The sequence below is a fragment of the Trachurus japonicus genome, chromosome 14 (assembly GCF_045865225.1).
Source record: "Trachurus japonicus isolate A0001 chromosome 14, Traja_1.0".
NCBI lineage: Eukaryota > Metazoa > Chordata > Actinopteri > Carangiformes > Carangidae > Trachurus > Trachurus japonicus.
The window spans coordinates 18,095,433-18,122,219 of NC_140920.1; the positions used below are offsets into that span (position 1 = coordinate 18,095,433).

A 26,787-nucleotide genomic window follows, 5' to 3' on the forward strand; every position below is an offset into this window, starting at 1 on the left:
ATAGAGGTCGACCGATTAATCGTTTTGGCCGATTAATCGGCGCCGATAGGACGTTTTACAAACTATCGGAATCAGCGAAACTTGGTTCCGATAGTGGCCGATGGCTGCAGTTTTTTCCACAGCGCCATAAACTGCTTCTTCCCTGCCGCTCTCTGTCTCTCTGATCACTGAGGGGCGGGGCTGCTCTTCACACACACACAGAGCAGGGGAGAGAGAGAGAGACGGGGCCTGTTCAGCGGCAGCAGCAGAGAAGTGACCCAGGTGAGGGTACTGTAGGTGCGGTGCGACCGCAGTAAGAGAGAGGCGGCAGGTGGAGGGGCTGACTGGAACCAAACTCTCTTGTTATTTAATGAGAAACACTGTAGTATTTTCTCTTGATCATATAAGGGTCCCTGCATAGATAATGTGGTGGCGGCTGCCACGCTAATCCGACCCCTCACGGACTCACTGACTTAGAGGCGCGTTCACGGGAAGTCCGTGAGTGTGTGAGGGCTGTTCCGTTGTCAGATCATCAAGTCAGTGAGTCAGTGAATGAGCCCTTACTGCCCCCTTACCGTAAGTCAGCACCATAGACTGTAAAAAGAATGGACGTAGCGTCCGTGACGTCACCCATTGGTTTTGGGGAGTCGTTTTTGTGACTCAAATATGGCGGCCTGGACAGCGCCATGTTGGATTGGCCGGCCGAGAACCCGCCCACTGGCCTCGAAGCAGCCTGTCTCCGGACCGCTCCGGACCTGTCACTCAACGTTTCCGCGCCCTAATTGGTCAGAGTTTTAACCTAATAACAGTAAAACGGTAGAGTTTAAAAAAAATTCACCCCCCTCAGAGTGTGTGCGGGGGTAGAAACTATCGATTGAGAAAAAAAAACGTTCTGACACCAGGCTTTTAACATGTTTACTGAGGATGTAAAATCGGCGATTTTAACATGGGGGTCTATGGGGAATGCTCCCTTCTGACACCAGCCCCCAGAGGAAGCCGGGGGGATTGCAGTTTTTTTGAACGCGGAAGTGAGCTTCACTTCTCAGACCCACAACTGCCCCCTTGGTCAGCACCGATGCTGACTTTGGGTAGGGGAATTACCCACAGTTCATAGCGTTGTGAAGTCAAACCATAACACATGGGATGCCGTCGGAACGCAAGTGTTAAAAAAAAAAAGAAATTAACACACGTGGACAGAGAGAGCTCCGCCAGTCTCTTTATTGTTAATGGACAGGAGCCAAAAAAAAGGAATAAATAAAAAGAAAAGAAGCAGTTTACTGTCAGTATTAACGTGCAGTTTGTGATTATTGATGATGATTTGATCAGATCTGATCCAGGAATATTTTGTTTTGAGTCCGCCTCCCTCACACACCTTGTGCGTATTGAAAGTAGGCCTACAGTAAATTTATCGGTCCAAGGGCGGAGTTAAAAACATTTTGTTGTCAAGGTAACGTGTCGTGAGAGTGGGTAAGTGCTGTTCCATTCATGTTTACAGCATCTGGACCCTCACAGACTCTCACACTCTGTCACTTACAGCTGACGTCACTTTAGTCAGTGAGGGTTCAGGGCTTGAGTCTTTAGGGAACGGATTGGAATTGGGGGTGAATATCTCACCGCCACCAGCTCACGAGTCAAGTGTTTGTTTTTTTTTGTTTGTTTTTTTCCCTCCGGCTTTTTGTGCTTTTATTTTGAAAGGACAGCTAGAGAAAGACAGGAAGGAGGAAGAGAGAGCGCCGCTTCAGCTTCAGAGTTGGGGCAGACGCACAATAATGGCTCTTTACACTACAAAGTTGGGCTCTATGGGCTCTACTCGACTTGGTTTAGGTCCTGTTCCATAACAGCAGAGTTCCTCCTCAGCGGGGACGGGGTCGTCATATCACGGCCGCTACGTGCGTCTCGCTCTCTTTTTTCTCTCCTCCCGTCAGCTCCAAACACACTCGTCCAACTCGATCACGATCATTACAGCGTGGTTTTTCTTTTTACAGTCTATGGGTTTTCCACACAGTATGCTAATTGTAGTGAAACAGTCACCTGTTAATGTACGGCGTAACCACACCACGAGCTAACGTCCTGTTTAGTTACAGTCTCCTCTCCTGCAGCGTCACGTCACTACAGCTGTTCTGATGTAAACAAACTCACGTGTGGAGTTCGGCTGTTCGTCACTCACAGGGTCCAGGGATGATTCAGTGTCCCACATCCTTTAGTTTTACACTAGCTAATAGCTATATATTATTATTAAAAAAAAATAATAATAATAATAATTAATTAATATATAATTTTTTTTTCGGTGGGGGTATCGGCCGATTAATCGGCTATCGGCTTTTTCCTGCTCCAAACTATCGTTATTATATCGGAATTTAAAAATCCACTATCGGTCGACCTCTAGTACAATAGGAGTTTATATCTCATAAATCCCCCCCCCCAAAAAAAATAAAAAAAATATGATCACTCGAAGTTCACAATTAAACACCAGTGTCTCTATCTAGTGCAGGTTTACAGCCAATAGGAATGTCCAACGAAGCAAGGTGACCAGACATTTATCATAAAGATAAACTCAAAATCACTCTCCATTGTTACAGTTATTGTAGCAATAGTCAGCGACACACACCGACATGTTTGGTTGCATGCATAGGTTAAAAATCAGGAGCAGTTAAAAAGCTTAACAAGAACTGTTAGCTTCATTTGTTTTGTTTTGTTTTTCCAGAAGGAGAAAGGTCTGGCAGCCAAGAGAGAAGGTGATGCTCTCTGAACACCTGCACGACAGATTGGAAAAGGTCAAAGTAAAGATCTTTATCAGTATGAGGGGAACAGGAATCCCAGAGAAAAACCAGAAGTGCTTCTTTCAGTTTGTTCGCCTACGTCTTCAATTACCATTTACTACAGTACATCCCCCGTGCAACACGCCGCCATACATCAAGTATATTCATTACATCGCCCACGTGTACTTTGCACAAGCTCAGGCTAAATCCAAAATTAATCTTAACGCGTTGCATACGAGTGCATGAGCAGTGACAGTTTGGTTGAAATACAAGGGTAATAGCTGTCGTTCAAAGTAGAAGCCGACAGTTTTTCAGGAATACTGAGAATGGGAGTCCATTTAACTATTACTCACAGGATTGGGACTCGACAGGAATCAAATTACAGCAACTCTATCTCCATATCTGCAGTTCTAATGTGAATAAATGCAATTGTCTATATCATATATATATATATATATATATATGATATATTATGAGATATGATTTATATATGAACTTATCTAATCCCTATGGTGCAGGAGTGCAAAGACAAGCTAACAATTAGCATGTTAATAGACCACCTCATTACATTATAAATTAGATGCAAAGAAATGTCTTATAGTCTTCTACACTTTCACACAAACTCTCCAGAGTTAGCTGCTGTGTGGTTTTGCTAATAAACAAAAAAACTGGGCTAGCAGGTGAGATGCATTTCTCAAATACTGACTCACCAGTGTGTGTGGGTGTGTGTGTGTGTGTATGTGTGTGTTCCCTCGGTCTGCATACAGTATAATATACAAAAGCAAGAATGCCTGGAGATCACATTTGGGCCCCTGCAGAAGCTAATGCTTCGGTTTCTGAACGGCTCATTATTTGTTCAACAGCGACCAACACTGGCAAACAGATGAGTCAGAGGTTTGTGTGTGTATGTGTATGTATGCATGTGTGGGTGTGTGTGTGTGTGTAAGCCGTTTGTGTGCACGAGTGAACGAGGAAGAAAATGCCACAGACCACTTAGAGTCTTGATTATAAAAAGCGAGCTGCACCGACTGCAGCTGTGCTCGAGGCGCAGGTGTGTTTTCAAGTCAGCGATGAATATTTGTGTGTGTGTCTAAGTCTGGTATGTGTGTGTGTATGTGTGTGTGTTTTGTGATCAGTACCTTTGTCGCTGAAGTCGTCGACCAGGATGATCTCTGCGATGAGCTGTGGCGGAGAGCGGTTGAGGACGCTGTGAACGGTTCTGAGCAGCGACGACCAGCCCTCGTTGTGGAACGGGATGATGATGCTGGTGTTGGGAAGCTTCTCCCCGTACAACTTCAGTTTACAGCTGCCCACACACAAACACACACACACACACACAAATCAAAACATGATAAAGAGAGGCAGAGAAGGCCGTGCCATCATTTCTGCTAAATAATAACAATATCTTTTAGCTCTGTTTGCTCTGTGGCTCTGGGAAGGGGGCCCGTTAAGACCAAACTTTATCATCCCAACTCAAACATGTTTTCATTTAGCACTGCTACACAACAGATTGTGATTAATTACACATAATGCCAGGATACTTGTCACATAAACCATCTCAGATCCAACTTCAGCTGTGCTTTGAAGCACATGCTAAGATTTCGTGGTAATTATGTTATGGAAACAGCAGTAAGCTACAACCACCACCATTGTCTCTGAGTAGTTCCAGGTGACGTCCCCGTTTATCCAGAGTCTCGAGTTTGGTTAATAAGTATTTTGTGAGGTCATGCTGATCTTGACCTTTGATCACAGACCGGCAAAATCTGATCTGCTCCTCCCTCAGTCCGAGCGGACTTTTGCAGCAAATATTAAGAAATTTCCTCAAAGGGTCACAGAGATATTGCGGTCGGTGTCAAATCCATATTTGTGATGTGACTTCAAACTTGACTTTTGACCTTTGACTATAGTCCTATCACTTCCTTGAGTCCAAGTGGCAAATCTGAGGGAACTCCCTTGAGATATAAATGCTGCAGTAGTTCCCTTGTAAAATAACTCAGTCTAAGTGCAGCTAAAGGCTAAGTCTTCAAGTCTTTATTGAGAGTGGAGAAAAGGCATCACAAGGAAACAAAGACAGTTAAAATGAACAGAACGACAAATCAAGAAACACTGTCATCCCGTATGTGGATCTTCACTACAGTATGTTATTTGCTTTTTTGAAACTTTATCAGTGAAAATTTTTCAGTTAACTTCAGTGCTAAAAAGCTCAAATGATAAAATGTGAAAATATAAATAAATTAAAAAAAAGTCTCAGAGACAAGATTTCAAACCTGGCCAAAACTTTTAGGCAAAGACTGGTCCATCCCAGAGACAAACTAAGCAATGCTGTGTATGCGGTCCAGTGCAGTGAGGATCGCTCAGACCTCTACAGTATATAGGTGAGATTAAGCAGCCCCACCACTGACACATGGCACAACATAGAAGAGCCAGCCCTCAGTGGTTCACCTACATCTCACTCTCGATGTCCACATTCTGGACAGAGAGGACAGATGGTCTGAGAGAGGAGTGAAGGAAGCCATCTATGTTCACTTGGAAATACCTTCCTTGAACAGAGATGGCGGTTTCAGTGCTGTCTGGGGGGCCCTCCCCAAAAAGTTTAACCCCTATCCACACACCTCGAGCCATATCCATAATGACTTTAACAAGTCACATGATACCAGTGGGCTGCATCGACTCTCTGTTGAGTCAAACCTTGACCCTAATGACTCACGACGACTCTCAGGACCACCTCCAAGGTGTTGTCCCCACCTTGGGTAAAATACTTGGATTACCCACACTGGAACTGAAGAAGGTCTTCAAGAATCAAAAGATCCAGTTGCCTTCAACTTCAGCACTTGACGAATATGATGACCTGGATAGCTGAGCCTGAGAAGCATCACTGACATTGTGGAGAGAAGCTGCTGCCTTTCTCCTGAGCTGTGCTGAGCTGCAGCGCTCTGCTCTCCAGCAGCCCCACCTGAACACTGTGTTGCTCTTTTAATCGTAATGTAATGAAGCATACACCCTGCTGGCTCGCCCTGCCATCCCTCTCTCTTCCTCTCCCTGAGAAGTCAGGGGGGAATCTGCAGAGACAGTAATTATCTCTGAGTCTTTCAGGCCTGTCTGGCAGCCTGAAGCTCCCTCCCTCCCTCCCTCCCTCCCTCCACCCCTTCCCCATCTCTCTCTCTCTCTCTCCATCACGTCATCCAGTCACTGAGTGTGAGTGAAAGGAGAGGAGTGGATGCTGTTTAGAGGCGTGGGTCCACTGAGGAGCAGAGGTGGGTAGTATAACGTGCTACATTTACTCCGTTACATTTACTTGAGTAACTTTTGTACTTCTAAGAGTAGTTTCAATGCAGCATACTTGTTTCTTTTACTTGAGTGTATACAGTATGTGAAGTAGAAGTGGTACTTTTACTTCGTTACATTGAGCTACATTCCAGTCGCTACTCGCTACTTCTTCTTATCGATCTCAGTTCATAGACCTCATGCAAGTATAGGCCAATGTAAGTTATTGCGGCTGAATTTATCTAAATGTTGTTCTTTGGAAATATCTTAATTTGTTCATTGCTATTTTATATTTTTGTGCATTTAATTAGGCCTACATTCATGTGCTGATCATTACACAAACAAATCAGAGGTTAGATACTCAGCAGTTACTCAGTACTTGAGTAGCTTTTTCACCAAGTACTTTCTTACTCTTACTCAAGTATGTTTGAATGGCTACTTTTTAACATTATTCTAAAGTTACTATACTCCCATACACCTCTGCTGAGGAGTGATGTGGCACCTGGCTGCTGTGACACCTGCCACTCTGCTGTCACTCCAGCCAACCAAACAGATACACCTGCTCTCCCCCATCCCATCTACTCCACCCCCCACCCTGGTCTGCCCATACGTACAGCACGCTCATGATGGTGGCCCAAACAAGTCACTTCTGCGTTTCTGCTCAGAGACCCTTTAGTCAAGTCGACCGTTTACCACACGTCATTGATGGGCACCTGCATGCAATATAAGTTTCAGATGTTCTAGTAAAATGACATTTATATGTTGGCATGTTATTTTTACCTCTGAAATAAACTGTACATTGAATTCTTAATGATAAAAATGTAATCAAAATTCTAGTTATATAAACTATACAATGAGTCCTGCACTAATTAATGCTAATTAATTGTTATTAGCGACCATGGCTTTTTTGAAACTTAATCAGTGAAAATGTCTCAGTTAACTTTATTTCAGTGATAAAAAAAAAGCTCCAATGATAAAATGTGAAAATATCATTAAATAAATAAAAAGTCTTCGAGAGAGAATACCAGAGGGCATCAAGATCATAGAGTCTCACATCTTGTTCCCCACTGGCTTCACAGCTTCATTCCTGTTCCTCCACCTCAGAGTTCACAACTCTTAACTCAGTTACCATTGAACATATACAGAATTTCCTGTCAAGTATTAATTTGACAGAATATGCTCCACAGTATGTGTTTCTTGCGACACTGGCGGAGAGTGGTTAGATTTATGTAGGATGGAATAGCTATGCTCAATGGCTATTGCTTCATAAGCTCGGAAGATTCAGGAGATTTATAAAATATGAAGGGAACAATGAGACAGACAACAAATCATGTCCCGAAGAGACCTTAGCAAGAAAGAACAGTTAGAACCGCTTCCAACATGAAAGGGTCAGGAAAAAGCTCTTGTCAGGTAGAGGAAAAGCGCTGAAGGCTGATCTGTGACGAATCGGGTCAGCAGGTCCCAAGCTGTTCAGCAGACGGTATTTATAGTGTTTCTGCTGTGTGTTTATTTTCAGTGTTTTGTTCTTTAATGAGTCAGAGCAGAGCTGGAAAAAAAAAAACAGCAATCTGTACTGTAGCTACAGGTCCGCATGGCTCATCATGCCTCCACAGCCTCAGCACTTTCACCTCCACCACATCTTCAGATGGCACCACACAGAGATGAATCGGTTCACAGCGCTTCTTTTTCCACCTTTTGAAACTTCCACTACATTTACAGTGAACATTTGACAACATCTCAAGATCCCGCATGTACCACCACTTCAATCCATTTATTTTCTGCTAGAAATACAAGTCCAGGTCACAGCAGCAATGCTAAATAAAGAGCCCAGACATCCTGCTCCTCTTTCACTCCCTGCAGCTTTCTCATTGGCATTCCCAAGGTGTTACCCAGCCTGTTGGGATACGTAATGCCCTCAGTTTTAGCTCCCAGGGGTTTCCACCAAGGGGCCTTCTCCCTTTGGATGTGTCTGCAAAAAAAAAAGAAAAAGAAAGAAAGAAAGAAACCTCCACAGAAAGACATCCAGGAGGGATCCTGGTTATATTTCTGAACCACCACATTTGACTCCTCAAAACAAGTCAGAGCAGAGCCTGAGGCTGTAAAAAAAAAAAAAAGAAAGAAAGAATTTCAACCACCTGTATCTGCTTCATAATTATACTAGTTTCCAACTAGAGCTCACAACAATGGTCGAAGGTTGAAACTAAAATCAGCTGGTAAATTGAGTGTTTTGCCCTCTGGCTCAACTCCTTCTTCACTACAACTAAATTACCACTGATGACTACAGCTTTAACTAAAAGGAGCTCATTTAGAGGTGATGAAGTGTTGGCAAAGTGACAATTATGGTGCCACATAAACAGTCAATGGATTTTTAAGGGATATATCATGTAAAGATCATGAATGTGTGAAACAAATTCAAAGGTAACTTTTGCAACTCTGAACCAAATTGTTGGACTGGCAGACAGAGGTTCATCAGAAGGTGACAAGATACACCAACAATTGGTGGACATACCACCAAAGAATATATCCTCAGAGGATCATGAATGATACAAATTCGAAGGTAACCTGTCCAATTACAGACCAAAATGCTGGGTTGACTGATCATCATAAGAGCAAAAGATCATACACATTAGTGGCTACACCTCAAATGGAAATACAGGGTTTCCGCTACATGTAATTGATCGTGGCGCACCGCCACGGCAAAATAAAAGCCGGCACACCTTCAGAAGGATGATTTTTTTTTATTTTTTTTTAATGTTAAAACAATGTAAAGCAGGTTTTCCACTAGAGGTTGCACAGACTAGTCCCCTGCTCCACAATGACGTTTTGAGCTTGACGTCGACTAGTCGCTGATCATGTAACAGTAGGCTACAAGAGTAGCGGCTTGAAACAACAGCTGAGTGCGCTGAATGAAAAAAATACCAGCGCAGTCAAGCTGGATAGAACGAGCGCGTACCAGACAGGAAGTCGGGCACAGAAAAGGCGAGAGAATCCGGTCAATTTTCAAAATAAAATAAATGATGATTAAGTTTGCTTGTCCGTCTATAAGTATTTGTCAGTTGCGTCTGCACACAAGACACATCCATAGGCTACATACAGCGCTAGAGACAGAGCTGTGTGTGTGGAAAACCGAGTAGCTACAGACAGGTCGATGTTTGACCGGCGTGGAGAGAGAGAGCAGGAGAAACTGCCGCTACCGCGGCCAGTGTGTCCGCGGAAGCGGGCTGCCGGCAATTAAAAAAAACAAAAAAAAAACTCCGCTCATATCGACAGCTTTACGTCGCGCACAACAACAACAGCAGCAACCAACCAGGAAAAACAAAAACTGTGAGTAAAACTGTGACTGAGCAGGACTGTGATGGTGACGAGGCCTGTGTGTCGTTTTCCTCCCTAATTGTTTAATGAACAGTAGCTACAGTATTTTCTTTTGCACCTGTAGCCTATATGTTACAAAAAAACAAACTGATTTACAGCTTGTTGTTTATAAAGCTGCTGTTCTGTGGACTAATTTCTGTGCATGAGCTGTCAGTCAGTGAAACAGATTGTTGCAGAGCATTTCCCTCCTCCTGGGATTTTAGTTATGATGGGAAAAATATGAATGATGTCATCAGCGACTAGTCGACGATCCGGTCGCGCGCACCCCCCAACACTGAAATAACCTCTGTGGACCATCTGGATCAGAGTTAAGTGTATCAACAATAAGCAACTACATATCTCAATGAGCTGGTCCTGAATCATGGTCACAGCTCTCACATTCAGGTTGATGCTTATGTCTCAGAAAAAATGTGCACTTCTAAATTCAATGGGCAGTTTCCTGTGAGATTTCCTGAGCAAATTCATGTTCACAAGAGGATAAATCATTTTCATTTTGGACACTGTAAGCTTCAGGCAGTATCAACACAAGATATTTTATAATCCAAGAGGCAGATTGCAGATACAGTAGATCTTCATCCCGCTGTTGACAATCATGTTCACAAGATGATGAACCCACAGGATGTTTCCTCCACTGTGGAAGAGAGTCAATACAAAGATTTCCTACTTTGTCCAACTGTGACCAATGTGGTAAAATAACACTTTCCACTTCCTCTTTCTATTATCCTCTTCTGAGTAAACCCTACACTTTAAAAACAACCCTGGTGCCATAGCAGTCAGAATAAAAGCTGCTCCAGCTCAATACAGAACATATCTATCATCAGTTTTTTTTACACCTTGTGCACACACAGGGATGGAGATGTGGGGCGTGGGTCATCAATGACACTGATAATTGCTGTCAAGAACATGGTTTATAAATACATAGGTGCTGTGTGGTGTGAAATCAGCTTCTGTCCGTGTAAAGCTACATCTCTCCTGTGAATAGAGTGGGCAGGTTGATAACTGGAACATTTGTTCCAAACACTGCATGTTGTAATGAGTTGGGACAGATCCAGCACGGGAAAATAAAGGTGCAAGCAACGCCCCAAAATAAGGTTTGGTGTTTGGACAGGATTGTCTTACTGGCTACTGTCATCCACGCATATGGAAAGGTGGGTTCAGTGGGGCGGGGGATCTCTTTTTGTATGAAGTTTGTTTCTCTGAAATCTGCTATATCTTTATTGGATCACTAAAAAAGTAGTCAGCCAGACAAAGGGGAGGCCCAGAGCTAGCACTTACCCACAGTGTACTGAAAATCCAAGTTAAAAGAAAATCAAAAACATACTCTTAAAAACCATAATTGAACTCTGTAGAAATATAATGACATATTGTATCTTCTCTTAGACATTTTCCAGATCAGACCTACTGCCACTCTGTTGTCCTCTAGTCAACCTTTTTTTTTGTTTTTGGGGAGCAGCAACCATCTGCCACGAAGGACAGAGAGTCTGCAGGTTTTCAGTCCAACCAAAAGGCTGCACCAGGTGACTCATTCCTCCTCTCTGGTTGATGGAGTGCCAGTCTCGGAAATAACCTGCTGCTCTCTTTGGTTGGGATGAAATCCTGCAGACTCCTGCAGAAACCTGCCCCTATTCAAATGAAAATGGTCATACTGACCTAGAAGATTTTTCTTTATTTTTTGAAGAAAAATGGTGGTGTAGCCTGAGGTCAGTGGGCGCCTTACTGGGAATTTTTAAACAAAGTGTGTTTGTGCAGGTAAGCGCTGCACAGTCCATAAAAATGACTAATGTTGCAGATTGAAATGAGATAAAAATCCCCCAAACAGTCATGTTTTGCACAAACAAACAAAAACATAGCATAATACAGTTAATATGTGAAGAGCAATGATATTAAATATGTAGCTAAAACATTGTATATGGCATTAACAATTTAAGTTAACAATGGTAATAATTGTACTATACAATAAATGGGTGCAGCTATGACTCTGATGGTACAATTTATTACTCTGTAAACATGAGCATGTCCAAAATGTCTGTGCACTAGTTCTAAAAGGTTCCTGTACTGTATTTGAAGTGCTGAGCCATAAAAAGCTATAAAAGCCATCTCTATGTATTTTCCATCTCTTCTCTCAGGCTTCTCTTTGACACTCCACTAATAACAGGTTGGTGTCCGTGTGCTGTTTTCTGAGTGATCCAATTAAAAACAGAGCAGAGTTCAGGTAAAACACTCAAAGAAACCAAATCCTGCAAATGTTGGAAGGTGGGTCCAGGTGGTTGGGGTTTGGGGCTGCTTTGTTATGACATCACGAAGTTACAAAAGTCCTCACAGCTGACTTTAAAGCTCAGTTTCTGAATATGGGCTATGTTTATTTCTCTGTGGACTGAGGCTTTGATACTTTTACCGGCCATAAAAAGGGATGGCACTGGTAGTCTGTGATACCCATTTGACGCAGCGTTCAAGCACACAGCAGTTACATAACTTGCCTACCAGCCTCCGTTGGTGTATTTTCATGCCTCAGTTGTAGTGTCCATGTTTATCAATTACAAGCATATTTGCAAAATACTACTTATTAATAATTATACCCACAGAGGAGAGAGGAGATTTGACCAACAGGACAAGATGTGGTGTCAATGCAAAAAGTACCAAAGCCAAATCGGAATCCTTTTAGAATTAAACCCAGAAACGAAAGCTTACAACATTAATGATGTGATCTGCAAACTGTTTCTGATGAAGGTGGACATGTCTGGAGAAAACAGGTGGGGATATTTCTGAAATTTGACTCATTTGACATTCTTGACTCTGGCTCACACTCCTTGGACAAACACTGACAGACAGGACTCACTTCGGGTGGCGGATGTCAGGGAGGGAGCGGTTGAGAGAGATCCGGTCGCTGACGTAAATATTGAATCCGTTCTCCCTGTAGGCCTGGTCCACCCGGTCAGCAGCTGTCAGGGGGAACGGCTTCCCCTGTTCACCGTTGCCTACACACACAAACACACAAACACACACACACACACACACACACACACACACAAACCACCATGAGTTCTACTACACTATACTACACGCACATGCTGTACAGCGGTCATCAGAAGTCAACACAGCCTTTAAAATGTCAATGCTTGAGGACAAAAAGGGAGAAAAACAACTTCCATTTTGATTTGTAGAAGATAATGGGAAAAAAATCAAGGGTTAAACTACTTGGAAAGAAATATGACAAGTGGTGAGCCTCAGGGTAGGGGAGTCCTCCGACCAGAGCCAGATCAAGAGTACCAGATAACAGACTAAATAAAAATCCCATCATGTGCAAAACTAAAGCTTTTCCCCTGACTGATTATTTCAAGAGGGAAGACACGTTTAAATCACTTTCATAGCCAATATGAGTAGAAAAAAGGGCCAATCCCTGACAAAAGACCATTTGAGTCTTTAAACAGAGAAGGGATCACAGTGACAGGACTTTTATTTTTTTTTGCCCATGGAAAATAGAGGTTTCCCAACTTTTTCACACCTTTGGATTCAAGTTGAAAACTTCCTGGATGTAAACTTTAGATGAATTTGACAACAAAAACACCAAAAAAAATCTTTGACAGAACTTTCACAATAAAAGACTAAAAATAGTGTGAAACAAAAGAGAAAAACAACACAACAACGCATCCAGTTGTGGGTTGAAAATAACTTGTCTTCAACCTCGGGCTGTAAAAATAAAACCAGCTGATGAAACATGATGAAACACAGACGATATCTCAGGGCTCAACTCCCCAATTCAGTTTCATAGTTTGAACAGATTCATATTATGCAGATTATGATTATTATTATTATTATCATTTATTAAAGAGGAGAAACAGGGACCTGTGCATACACATCATAATTTACAGACATGCATGTTTCATTAAGCAGAAAATAGTTTTTCCCACTCTCCACCCTGAAAGTAACCAACTTACTTCAGGGATCAAACTATTATAAATTATTTACACTGTTTATATCAGGCTGATTTCCCTGAACAGAAAATAAAGCAGGGCTGGTGATGATTTTAGCAGATATAAACTGTATTTATGACAGCAGAGCTGCATTTAAAGCACAGATTTACACCACTGCTGCACAGCAATAACACCCAGAGAGGAAACACGGTGCAGTGTGGGTTACTCTAGAAATGTGCATATAAATGTAAGAATCTTTCTTCTGTATATAATTTTTTTTTCCTACAGCAGCAAACACTGTGTGCATGATGAATGTGTCCTGCAGTGAAAGAGTATTCATGAGGAGGTTTGGACCCACCGGATCGAGAGGCATCTCTTTTGATTGCATCGTAGTCGTGCCAGTCTTTCCTCCGTACGCCGTCATGTCCCACCTGAGTCTCCTTACCCACCCTGTTCACCACCTGCAGACACATAAAGGGATATGGTCATGAATGCTGTCATACACACGGACCGTGGTTCCATAACTTACACTTTTATAGCATTTTCTGTTCATTTTTGATCCTGCAGAAAATATGTGTGTTTTTTTTAGAACCAAAAACCAGTTAAAATAACAATACTGACCTTCTGAAAACCCTTAAGGAATCAAGTCAGTACACAGCCACAGAGTGTGAATATTTAATTAAAGAGCCTATGCATCAAAATAACTCTGCTGTGTGAAATTATTTTCAACATGTTGAAAAACTATCTGTTTTTATAACGGTTATAATTTAAAAATCTGAAAGATCTTAGACTCAATGTTTCCCTTAAAAGCATATTTGGCTGCATATTTTATTATTTCCTGGTGGTTTATTTAAAGTAAATATTTAACCATTAGAAGATATATGATCCAATAAATATAGAGCATACTGTATATCCGGTAAAACAGTCAGGGAAACCAAATCCTGCAAGTGATGGATGGTGGATCCAGGTGGGTGTTGCTTTGTTGTCACATCACAAAATTACAGGAAGTCCTGACTTAAAGGCTCAGTTTCTGAATACAGGCTGTTTGCATTTCTTTGTGCGGCTTTCAAAATATTGTTATAGAACCCAGACCTGCTTTATAATTACACTACACATGCACATCTATCTGTATGAGACCTTTATAAGATCACAATTGAGTTTTTTGACTGATTTATTTTAAAAAAATGTTGTACATAAAACTTTCAGAAACGTAACACTCACATGACAGCGACAAACTCAAAACCTTTATCTTCTTAGTTATGCTTTAAAATATGTTAATGGTTAGGCTGCACAAGTAGGGCCCATTATTCAGGGAAACCCAGGAATTTGAGATTAAAGAGTAAAATAGACAATTTAAAGCAGAAGTAAGCGATCCGGTCGTTTTGGCTAATGCTGCGTTCCAGGTAGGCTTTTGAAACCGTAAATTACAGCTTCAAGTTACAACTTACGACTTTGTAGCGTTCCAGGCAACCCACTCGTGTTTTTCCGACCTGTTTTACCTATGAAAGTCACTATAACGGCCACTCGTAACTTCCGACCTGTGAACTCGTACCAGATCGAACTGGTACGACTTCACAGGTCGGAAAAACACGAGTTACGGGTTGCCTTGAACGCACCATAACAGTCCTTGTCCCTACGTCACCACATTCACGCGCATCCCTTGGCTGCACACACAGCCCCTCATGCCGTTCTCTCTCCTCATTGGATAAATATTGTAGGATACGAGAAAAGTTTTCTCCTCGGCTTACATCAGAGCAGAGTGACTGACAGACCCGTGTTTCAGTCCAAACACTCTATGTAAGTGATTGCTGTCGGAAGATATAACTATTTAAGACTTATATTAACACAAAAATATCGCTTAATTCTGCTTTAAAAAAAATCACCAGCTATGTTCTGTAATAAAGCCATAAGTAGACATGGATACTTGTTGTTGTAGATCATTTGATTTAGGTCATCTCTTGAATTGAGTAGGTTCTTTTTTAGCAGCTGATTACGAATGTCAAGTTTCTGCTTCCCATTTTATTATCATGGGTAAAAGTACAAGTGCCTGAAAACATTAGTGTTCCCCACATTTCCAAGATCCCCATGCATGTATTTTGTTATTAATCATTAATCAGTATTCTCATTTATTGCACTTAGATATCTGTCTGGAAGTGCAACTAAAAGACAGCCTGTAACATTTGTTGTTCTCCAGCTAAAATATGCACAATCGTTGGTGTGCACGCTCCGTTGTATGACACACACATCACTTCTCTGCCAGTATCAGCATCATCTCTGGAGCATCAGCCTATCACTACCCAGCAGTGCTCTGGTGAGAGTCTATCCACACAAAGTGTACTCTTCTATTTCATGCTTGACGACCCTGTGAGGAGAATATCAATGCCGTGACGCGCGGCCCCCTCCGAGGCCCTCCACACACAGCCACACAAATGCAGCCGGAGACGCTGCTGCGGCTCAGCATACAAAAGGCAGAAGCCTGTTTCTTCTGCTTAGTAATTCCGCGCAGCGAGTGACTTCCAGTGACTCGGCGTCGTGAATTATAGGATCACAGCACAATGGAGAAATAATTAGCTTGATGGGAGGAAGCAATTAGCGAAACACTTTAAATACAAACGGCACCACTGACTGCATAAAATACTGTGAATTATTAATCAGACCACTGGCTTAGAGGAACATGACACTGAATAACAAACTACTGTACAGTATATGTACACACAGAGATTGGGTTTGAGGACTTGAGGTGTGTGTGTGTGTGTGTGTGTGTAAGTCTTTTTGGAAACTGTCCTGTCCTTTTTACTTCAAACTGCTTGTTAAGGTTTAGGTTCACCTCGGGTTAAGCTGTGCAATGTGCATTACCTAACATCACACTCTGGGGACACATCTGTTCACAACAACATTGTGGCAACTTGTGAGTGAACAAAATATCCCCACAAGGAGAACATTTATTTAATGTTAAAGCAGAAGTAAGTGATCCGGTGGTTTTGGCTAACTTCTTGTCAGCCGATGGAGTTAGCAGTCCCCGCCCTCGTCTCTACGTCACCACATTCACGCGCATCCCTTGGCTGCACACACAGAGAGGACTGCCCCTTTATGCCGTTCTCTCTCCTCATTGGATAAAGGTTGTAGGATACAAGGAAAGTGATTGCTGTCGGAAGATAGAACTATTTAAGACGAGTTCATTTGCAAAAGCAGATAAGTGCCATTTTGAAAAAAATGAGCTGAGGCTTTGTAATTATTCTTTGCATAGTGTTGTTTTCAATAAAACTTTATTTTTTTAAGATATGTCTGTTTTGTTACATCTCAAAGTCACCAACTTTGGTTTGACTAATATTACCTTATGTAAATACAAAATAAAAAATGAAGATTCTAGAATTTTTTTAAAATGGAGTTATCTGCTTTTGCAAATGAACTCTTCTATTAACACAAACATTCCGCTTACTTCTGCTTTAAGCATTGGTTTAACTCTTTGGATCAGAATTATAAACATCAGTGGGACAAAAATAAGAGAAAGAATATCAGGGCTTTGCCTAAAAATGTATGAGATGCAGTTATGTGACATTGAAAGATGTTGGCACTGAACCATGCTGAGTAACTGCCTGATTTTAGCTGCTTTTTACATTTTTTAAGTGCACACCTCCACACCACAGGCTGTGGATAATTTGCAACACGCATAATATATAACTGACGGCATGGACAATGAAATGGTTTAAATATTTTAAAAGCAACTGATTTGATTATAAATTCAAACTAACGACTTAATAACATGGTCATAATGTATCAATCAAACCTGTAATTATATTAAAGCTGCTCTCTAGAAATGTTTTAAACTTTGCAAAAGAGGACTGAACTATTTTAGTTCAACCTGAAAGTAAGAAAAACAGGCTGGAAGCTGCTCTACTCTCACTCAGGACTTAAGCCCCGCCCATCACCTGCTTTCTCCATCTAATCATCCAATCCGATTCTTTCTCGGACATACAAGTACTGCATGTGCTTTGGTGAATATGAACTTATGAGAACTCTGCAAACTGTCGGTGTAATTCATAAATAATGTCCTTGCATTGGTTGATCCCTCAATGTTCAGTTTGTGCTTATTTTATTTCCATAGGTTTTCTCCACACAACGCTGTAGGACCGACGGGGGCTTGTGAAAAGATGGTGTCATTATTCATGGTAGCCTTTTGACCTTTTTATTGATATTATTACTTATTTTATATTCCAAGAGTTTACTGCAGAACTGCACCAAGGCCATTTTGAACAATAAAAGTTATTCACGTTGAACCACATGGGATGATTGCAAAAAGTGTTTGTTATAAGTAGGGATGTCCCGATCCGATATTGATATCGGATTTATGTCCGATATCGGCCAAAAAAACAAATATCGGATTATATCGGACTGCATCTAAAATCTCCGATATAAACGCTCCGATAAAAGCAGTCCATTATTCCGCTCCAGCACTGCTGTCCCATATGAATAGGTGACTCTCGTTCACACTCCAACACAGTAGGTGGCGCTAATGCACCTTAATGTTGGTGCGCCGCCTGCCAGATCACATGATCACAACAACAACAGCGTGTGTGCGACACACACACACACACACAGACACAGGTGCATGGACAGGTCGCGCTTGCCCGCTAATAAATGGTAAATGCGCTATATTGCTCTAAAGGTCGGTGGTCAGATTCTTCTGGAGGAAGACCAGCTGGTCCACATGTTGTGCTGTGTTACGGTCAGGTTACGGTGCGTTCACACCGGGCGCGAGTAACAGTGCTAAAGCCAGCATTAAATTAACGATGCTAATTTCTGTTAGCCTGTCTATGGCATTCTACATTATACGTTAGCATTAAGCTAGCTGGCTTTATGCTTAGTTGTGACACTGGCTGTGTGTTTTGAACGTTGTTTCAAACTATGTGGGTTTGATTAAACATCTTTGATGCTTAAATATTGCTGCTTAATATATTGCTTTACTCCTCTTTTTATTTTATGTATGCCATTTTTACTGTAGGGCAGGCTATAATCTTCAATTTGGAGTGACAAATAAAACCTTGAAGCAAGAAGATTTTGCCTTTTGTTTGACATTGATGTACATACAGTAATTCAATAACAGTTGTAAATAAGGTTTATTTTTTAATATTTTACAGTTCAAAAGTAAGCTCACTACTGTCTGTCCCATAGAAGAACATGACAGCAGCAGCCTGTCAGTCAGCAACAGGAGGATCTCCTTGGTATTAGAATTTGAAAAATATAAATAATCGTTTTTTTTCACCACCCCTAATATCGGATCAATATCGGTATCGGGCCGATATTGAAGGCTGCAATATCGGTATCGTATCGGAAGTGAAAAAGTGGTATCGGGACATCCCTAGTTATAAGTACTACCTGACTAATCAGTTGTTGAAATGTTTTACTCCCTATTATCAGCATTGGCCTCAAAAATTCCCATATCAGAGCAGGGACCAACTCATTTCCCTCATGTCTTGTAATATAACAACATAACTTGGACGTGTTAACAATGGTTAAAACTAGATTTTCATGGGAAGGGTCTTTAAATAATCTTCTGTCCTGCTGTGTGCAGGACATGTTCACAGGTGAATTTTACTTGGAATTCTCTCTCTTGAACCAATAGTTTTTCTATGTGCCTCTATAAATCCTCTATAGTTCTCCATTGTCTTCTGACAAACAGAAAACTGTGTTTTTCAGCCTGTTTGTGTGATGAATGTGGAACCTTTTTATTCCATCGTCTGATTGTCTTTGCCGAGACACACCGAAGACTACAATATTGAAACCCTCTTCAGCTCACTCATCTTTTCTTCTTCTTCTTCTCCTTTGTCCTCCCCTTCTCTGTCTCTACCTCTCTCTTTCACCCCCTCTATACCACTCTCTCTTTTCCTCTCTCCGTCACATGCAGATGCCCTCAGTGTGTCACACAAGGACCTGACAAGCAGCAAGAGTCCATCTGTGCAAATTTATACTAAAAAAGAAACGAGATTGTGCCGCCCCATTTCCCCCTGATTAAATTTTCAGCGCACGTCGCCATGATATTCCTCTGGGGCTTTTCCTTCCTGCTCAACGAGACCTTGAAAAACAAGACAAGGAGAGAGGAAAACTTTTCAGCTAATGTGTGCACATGTTCAGTTTTGTGGAAGCAGAGCGTGGGCGGGCTCTGAAACCAGAGAAGGTAATTGAGACAGACAGTAAAAGTGGATGAGAACGAGAAAGATGGAACAATCTTGAGGAACAGATGGAGGATTTGATCACGTGAGTGCACTCAAAGTGGGGTAAGAAGACTCTGCAGCAGAAAGCCTTTAATTCACAACACATTTTCCCTTAATGACCACTTGACTTGACTGATTTCTGGATTTTCTCAGGCTAGGGGATGAAAAGCTCAGAAATCTACTCAACTAGGCAGAAATTTGGGCAGCAACTGATGAAAAGCCTCAGCAAAATGTCTTCACGGAAACCATGGAGAGCTGAAGTCATTCAAGATACATTGTTAAGAATATCTGGACCAATTAATCCAATGTGGAGATATTCCACTTAATAGTCTCCAATTTAACATAGATGAAAGGTCAAGAGATCAGCAAAGGCATTAGGAATTCATCCCCTGAAGACCCTGCATCTACCAGCCAAATTCCATGGTCATCCATGGCTGAATATATGGACCAATGGTTGTTAATTTTCAAAGAAACACAATTGTTCTTTTAATGCAAAATAATTTATGGTAATGTCTGGTCAGATGTGTGTTTGTTTGTTCATTTGAAAATATTCTGATATAAACCTGACTTCCCCCAGCTCTTAGGAAATCAATCTGATAGTATTCAGCCCAAAGCAATGGGACCACTGCCATCATCAAAGCTGTTAGTGGTGTGGGGACAGGAATGACCTGCGCTTCATTTGCTCATTCAGCATTGTTTTGATGTATATCTATTTGGGATAGATATATTGAGGCTCAGAGCCTTCTCTCCTGATTGACTCACTGCAGAGAAAAGTCAAACTAAACCAATATTTTTTGGTTTTCTAAAACACAAATATATCTTCTTAAAGGTTGAATATGTAGAATATTTATTAAAAGCTATATTTTTTCAAAAATAATACATCCATGGGGCCTTTAGAGGGGTACAGAATGAAAGTATTGCTTTTCCACAAAAAAAATTTTTTTAGTCTGAATTATTATTTTTAATTTTTCTGACGGGCTCGACAACTGACTTTCTGTCAACGTTCTGTTTACATTCGTACCTGCCCGTAGCCGACATGTGGCTCAGTTCTCCGCTGTTTTCCTGCCTCCTCCCGGTCGTATGCGTTTGTTTCCAACCAAGCCTTTTTAATAATCAATCGGTGGATCAATGGATTATCATATACTTGTTAGGATGGGTGTATTTGTGTAGTCTTATCTGTCATTACCTAGCAACGGTCTGGCAATCGACTGCTGGAATTCTTTTTCTGTTGTTGTTCTTGTAATTCTACATAGTCAACCTTTAAGAATCAACACTTAGAAAGAAGCACAGAAGAAGAGGAAAGGTATGCGACCTTTCAATTAAATTCAAAAGATGCAGAATGGGGTGTTGAGAGGTCATTGTGAGATATTGTGTTTGTAGTCATTTCTATTAAGGATACACACAACAGCTCTTCTGAGATACACTGGAGGTAAAAAAGACCCTAACCCTATCAACAGTAAGACTTAATAGGGTGTCCTCCTTACAATTCTTTAATAACAATGTGGTAAATATAAAATACACACACACACACAAAGCATCAAAACAGAGCAGAAAATAAGGCGGCAGCAAACACAGTCATCTGTTTCTCTGCTCTACGACACAGCCGAGCGCTGCCTTCCACCCCTCTGCTAATCACCATCGTCACAAAGCTCCCGCTCCACACACACACAGCCACAAACTCATTCCACTCTGGGCACTTTTCCGCTCTATTAATATTCAGGAAATGGCACAAACATAGTGATAGGACATTGGAGGACTGGTACCACAATCCACATAGGCTTGAATTCGTCTCCATCCTACATGTTCCAATTACCTGACAGAGCCCAAAATGTCTTATTAGCGACACCCGCAAAACAGAAAGAAATACGTCTCTAAATCTGTGCAACGCAGAGGGAACAACGTGATGACAGCCGGGAGGACAGGGATGGAACTGGTGTCACCTGGCAGCTTGATCCCTCATTAAATTTAATGTGGCCCTTTAGTGGTCTATTTAACTGATGACAAAAGGCCACATGTCACTCAGTGTTTGCACACGGATTCACAAAAGACAGACTGAGAGCATCAGTTAACAAATGTCGATTTGCATCGGACATAGACACAGCTACGTAAAATGAGACATTAGCTGTGTCCAAATTCAAGAGCTGCCTCCTGCAAAAGAACAGAAAAAGGAAAAACGACACAGCCCACAAAGTTGGAGGCTTCACTTCGCTGCGGGCGACTACCGTTCAACCTGCACCCCCTCCCACTATCATAATTCTACAGAGCATTCAGCAAAGCTTTGCTGCGAGTTCCCACACTTTGCTTTACACAGCCTCACCCCTTCAACTCGGGAAATCTAATACTGCCAGATTTACTTTTCCAGGGAGCTGCTCTGAGATAGCCAACAAAGCTGTAAATACCTGGAATGAAGTCTGCAGAAGTACAAGGCGTCAAATTTCAACTGACAACCAAAGCAACTGGATGGTTTTCATTTTAAGGTGCGAGTGCAACAGCCATTTGCACGGGGACGATGATAAGGCTTAGACCACGACCCAATATGTAATATTTCATATTTCACAGTTCAACCCAAATATCAATGTAAACAATTTTCTCCTGAGAAGGAAAGGGCTTTTCAGTTCAGTTTTCAGTTGTTTTTTAATAATACTTAAAGGGACAACGAGGAGTTTCTATTTGGTTATTTAAAAGTCTCACGTTAATGTGGATGAATCTACCCTACCCACACTTGTTAATGGGCCCATTTTCGATAAATATATCGTTTTGTCTCTATCGTTATTTTGTTATTATTAGTGGTGGCGGAAATGCTGGGCGAGCCGACCAGCTTTCTTTACTTTCGGTTTCGTGGCGGGTCATGAGAATAACGCTGCCGAATCGCCGTTTATGGTCGGAACTACGACGGTATCTGATCGTCTCCCAACCTCTGACTTTAATTATTGATGAATGAAAACATGAGTCCGTCTTGCGCCGGTCAAAGAATTTCACGGTGCGCGCGGAGGCTCATAAATGTAGTGTGAAAACGCTTCGCTTTTCCAAAACTCCTCGTTGTCCTTTTAATATGTCACTAATAATGCACAATAATGTCACAGGTAGAAATGATGTTGCCACTAAATGGGAAATTAAAGTTGCACCTTGTTACAAGGTGCACTGTACAGGAAGCAAGCAAAGCAGCAAAATGAAAGCTGGGCAAAACTGAAAAAATTATATAATAACAAATCTGTAAGAAATGTTGCATATGGCAGACATGTTGCAATATTCATGATGATCGAAAACCAGTCAAAGCTTCAACACTCAAACAAAATTATCAAGAAAGTCAGTACAAGGTGGGTCTTTTCTATATCATACACTGTATAAAAAAACAATAGCTCGACTCATCCACTGATTGTGGAGAAAATCTGAAACAGGAACTGCTACTAGTTTAATCAGTACACTGTGAACATCTGAAGCCTTAATCAGTGGACTCAGGTTCAGGTTGTGGTGCACTGCAGCAGTGGGCGAGTAGTATATTGTAGCTACTGGTGCTTAGTACAATTTATAAGCACCATGCCCGGCTACGGTGGATGTCATTTAATTGACCAGTGACAGATGATGATCCAGATGTAAACAGCTGGTAATTGAAGGGTGAACATGTGGCTTCAGAACACATACCAAATCCTTCCTCTGCATTTAGGCAAAAGGAATCAACATTTTTAAGCAACCACATGAGGATATCGCCCGATCGCCTGCTGCCAAATCATTCTGACACGTTCAGCCTCCTCATGCCGCCGACACCTGAACTGAACTGGGATGGTTATGGAAGGCAGTGAAAACCACAGACGCTTGTTGGTCCGTCACTTTTCCTCCCGGTGACCTCGATGGGGGGATTTTGCGGATTATGGCGAGCTTCTCTGAAACGCTGGCTGCCTAGCCTCATTTCCATGCTGCTGTGGTCTTCTGCTAATCTGCCCAACAGCAGATTATGTTTGCTATTCGGTCAGATAGCGTGGGATTGGTGCTGCTGCTGTGGGTTTAGGCTCTGAGCAGCTGTTGTGGGACATAATGCAGCACCAACATGCCAGAGGGAGATGGAGTAAGTCGCTTTCTCTACCAAGGGAGACTTTCACTGATTCTCTTGAGTCTCAAACCTATTTATTGGTCTCTATTGTCACTTTGCTATATGATTTCTCTTCTTTCTACTGATTTTTTTTTATTCATGGGAGCCTTGTCACAAAAAGACAGATTCTTTTCTTAATTATCATTATCAGTATTTGGCTTGTGTGGCTTCGACGCAAACAAAAGTCCTTGTCTTCACTCCTGCTGTATTAAGGCTGCTGGGCTGGGATCGCTGAGCCATCTATCGCAAACGTCAGCAGCAAATTCCAGCCAGAAGTTTTCTGAATGGTCTTTCATTTTCGCAGGCCCAGGTAATATTGTCACACATGAATGATCATTACAAGGTGCCAGTGAAAGAATGGAGAAAAATCAGCACTCTGGAGCCAAGCACAAGAGAGATTTTTTTTTCCTCCTTTCATTTCTTATTTCATTTTCTTGGCTGTGGCCCGACACCTTCAGCATTAAGGCTTTAAATGAAAGTGTGGAGGAGCTGTGGATGCCTGTATGACAAGAGTCGTTTTCTGTGTTTCACTGATTGTTCTGTGGTGGGACCACAAAGCATACATACAGCTTTTCTTAATTATTTTCAACTCAGTCTGTTGAAAACCTGTAGTTGACCCACAGAACCTGTGAGGGTTTCAGTTTCACTAAAGCCCTGAGTTTGGTCCAAAGACATCCAGTGTAGGTTATGGATGAAGAGTAGCACATTAGTAGCAAATTAGACAAGTCTGATCCTTAATCCTAGATCACAAGGTCTTGTTACTTGTCACCAGTGACAAAAGCTGCAGTTCCCCAACTCACCACTAGAGTACATCTCCAACAGTGAGTCAGTCCAACTTTACACCAGAAATAAAAATATTTACAGCGTGGTACAAAGACTGTCTTGCTTACACTTCTTTGACCACCTAAGGTATGGAGAATAGAGGGTGGGGCCTCTTACGTCACAGAAGCTACAACCATCTTTATTCACAATCTGTTCTCTGTTCTGTGACAAAATACAACATTTGCCAAAGTTTATCTGTCATATGCAGCTTGACCGCCATGGAGTTCATCAAATTGATCAGGTCTTAGTTACATTAGAGCATAACCATTCCTCTTGTTTCCTCTGGCAGTATTTGGGTTGATATGGATGGATAGTGAGATAAAGATTGAAGTTTGTACTGAGAAATAATACATTTGGCAGATACTTGGTTTATTATGAATCAGAATCCTCATACTAGCTTTGGTTAAAGTCTGTATTTATGCTTGTGCACAAAAAAGACTAGGGCATTTACACTAGAAATATTGTTCTCAGGCAGATTTGAAAACTTATCAGACAAGATAAATTACATTACATCACATTTATGACTGCACAACCTTGATGTTTTATGAGGCTGTGCGGAAATGCTTATGATTGAGGTTTTTTTCCGATCTTTACTTCTGCTGCGACAGCTGATACTTGCATTGAAATACAGCATTGAAGCTTGAATTTGACCAGTTAGTGATATTTGACTCCATCATGATGCTTAAAATGTCACTACAGCCCACGATCCAAAAGTACAAGCCCCTGCAGATGTAAGGCAAGTTGTAAAAGGGAAAAACAAAGTGGTTTGTGAAGAAGCTTCTGTTTTGGAAAAACGCCCACTTCACACATGCTTGAGCACTGTGCTGAAGTAGAGGAGGAGTTGGTGTTACTAGTCCAATAAGAACAGAGTGTCTCATTCACTCTCTGAGGAGGAGGAGGCGGAGGAGGGATCAGACCACCCTGGGTCAATACTTCTCTTTTCTGTTTCCTCTCCTCCTGCTGAGAGTCAACAGGAGTTCAGTGAGAGGAGAGGAATCTTTTTTGTGTGTGTTTTCTTTGCTTTCGTGCTCTGTCAGATTGCAGGCAGATCTACCTCAACCCCCAAAGACACAATTACCTTTCCTGTTCTACTTCACCTTCTGCTCCTCCTCCTCCACCTCTCTTCCTCTCCTCAGCCACTTCATCGACGAGTCAGTTTGACCTGACTGTCCCGGCTCATCACACACAAACACAGCTACCAGTGCTCACCGTCTATAAATAGCGCACGCTGTCCCACTGTACCCACTGCCAACCTTCACCTCCACCAGTTACAGCTCCAACATGCTGCTGCTCCAACCACTGTTTTCATTTTAGAACAAAACTAAATGTTAAAAGCTAACAGCTGGAAACACAACCTGAGGAATCACTTACACTGTGTGACCTGATGTAAACAGGAAGCAGGTCGTCTTCTCAATTTTGTTACAAAACATAGTATCAAAAGCAAAGAGCTTATGTGTTAAAATGAATTTAAATCAAAACAGCTAGAGCAAATACGAAAAGATCAGTATTCCCTTCATCTGTGTTGTATTTACCACTGGTAGTTGAGATTGGTATGACCCAATTACGAGGCAATGGTGTCTATTAGGGATGCAACGGTTCTCGGTAAAATACCGAACCGTTCGGTACAGCCTGCACGGTGCAATACGCTCTTGGACCGCAGTATTTCAGATTCAGCGTCCATCAGCTCTTGCTGCTTTACAGGCAGCTTTGCCGTGTATGTGTGTGCCTGGCCGTTTAAGGCGAAAGCCCGCCCCCGCGAGTTGATGTCCAATCACTGTTGAGCCTCCACACACTCACAGTGACTCCCCCCCTGCAACTGAAAGTGCAGCAGCTCACACACAGAAGAGGGGAAAAAAAACAAAAAAAACAAAAAACAAACAGGCGGCGGCATGAGCGGTCGCTGATCGCAATCGCGGGGGAAATTAATTAGTTATTAGCGCGATTTAGCACATTTAGCTTTTATTAGAGTTCCAGCAGGACTCTGTCCATGCACACTGCATGTGTGTGGTCGCGTATCCGCGTGCCCGCGTGTCCGCGCGCGATAGAGAGACCGAGGTCGAGCAGGAGTTGACTGACAGGGATGAGAGGTGGTGAAAAAAACACAATAGACTAACTCCTTCTTTCCCAGTGAGAGACTGTGGCTGCCAGCATAGTGACGGCAATATAGCGCGATCTCTGTTTGAAAGTGGCTTCAGAGTGTTCACCTACTGAAAGACTAGGTGTGCAGAGGGAGGAGCTAGGGGCTGTTCACAGACAGTTCAGAGGTGTGTGTGTGTGTGTGTGTGTGTGTGTGTGTGTGTGTGTGTGTGTGTGTGTGTGTGAGTGAGAGAGATAGAGAGAGAGGAGAGCTGTATTAGAAATATTATAAATTATAAACATTA

General features: G+C 41.9%; 1 protein-coding gene across 1 annotated transcript in view; it reads right to left on the reverse strand.

Annotated features, from left to right (window-relative positions):
* The window catches only part of LOC146974660 (polypeptide N-acetylgalactosaminyltransferase 10-like), a 103,567-nt gene that overhangs the window by 47,386 nt on the left and 29,394 nt on the right, over positions 1–26,787 (reverse strand). Inside the window, exons 2-4 of the mRNA XM_085798227.1 lie at positions 13,644–13,746; positions 12,211–12,349; positions 3,878–4,044 (exon numbers count right to left, since the gene is read on the reverse strand). Of these exons, the coding sequence (XP_085654353.1) occupies positions 3,878–4,044; positions 12,211–12,349; positions 13,644–13,746 (409 nt within the window). The remainder of the gene's footprint in view (positions 1–3,877; positions 4,045–12,210; positions 12,350–13,643; positions 13,747–26,787) is intronic.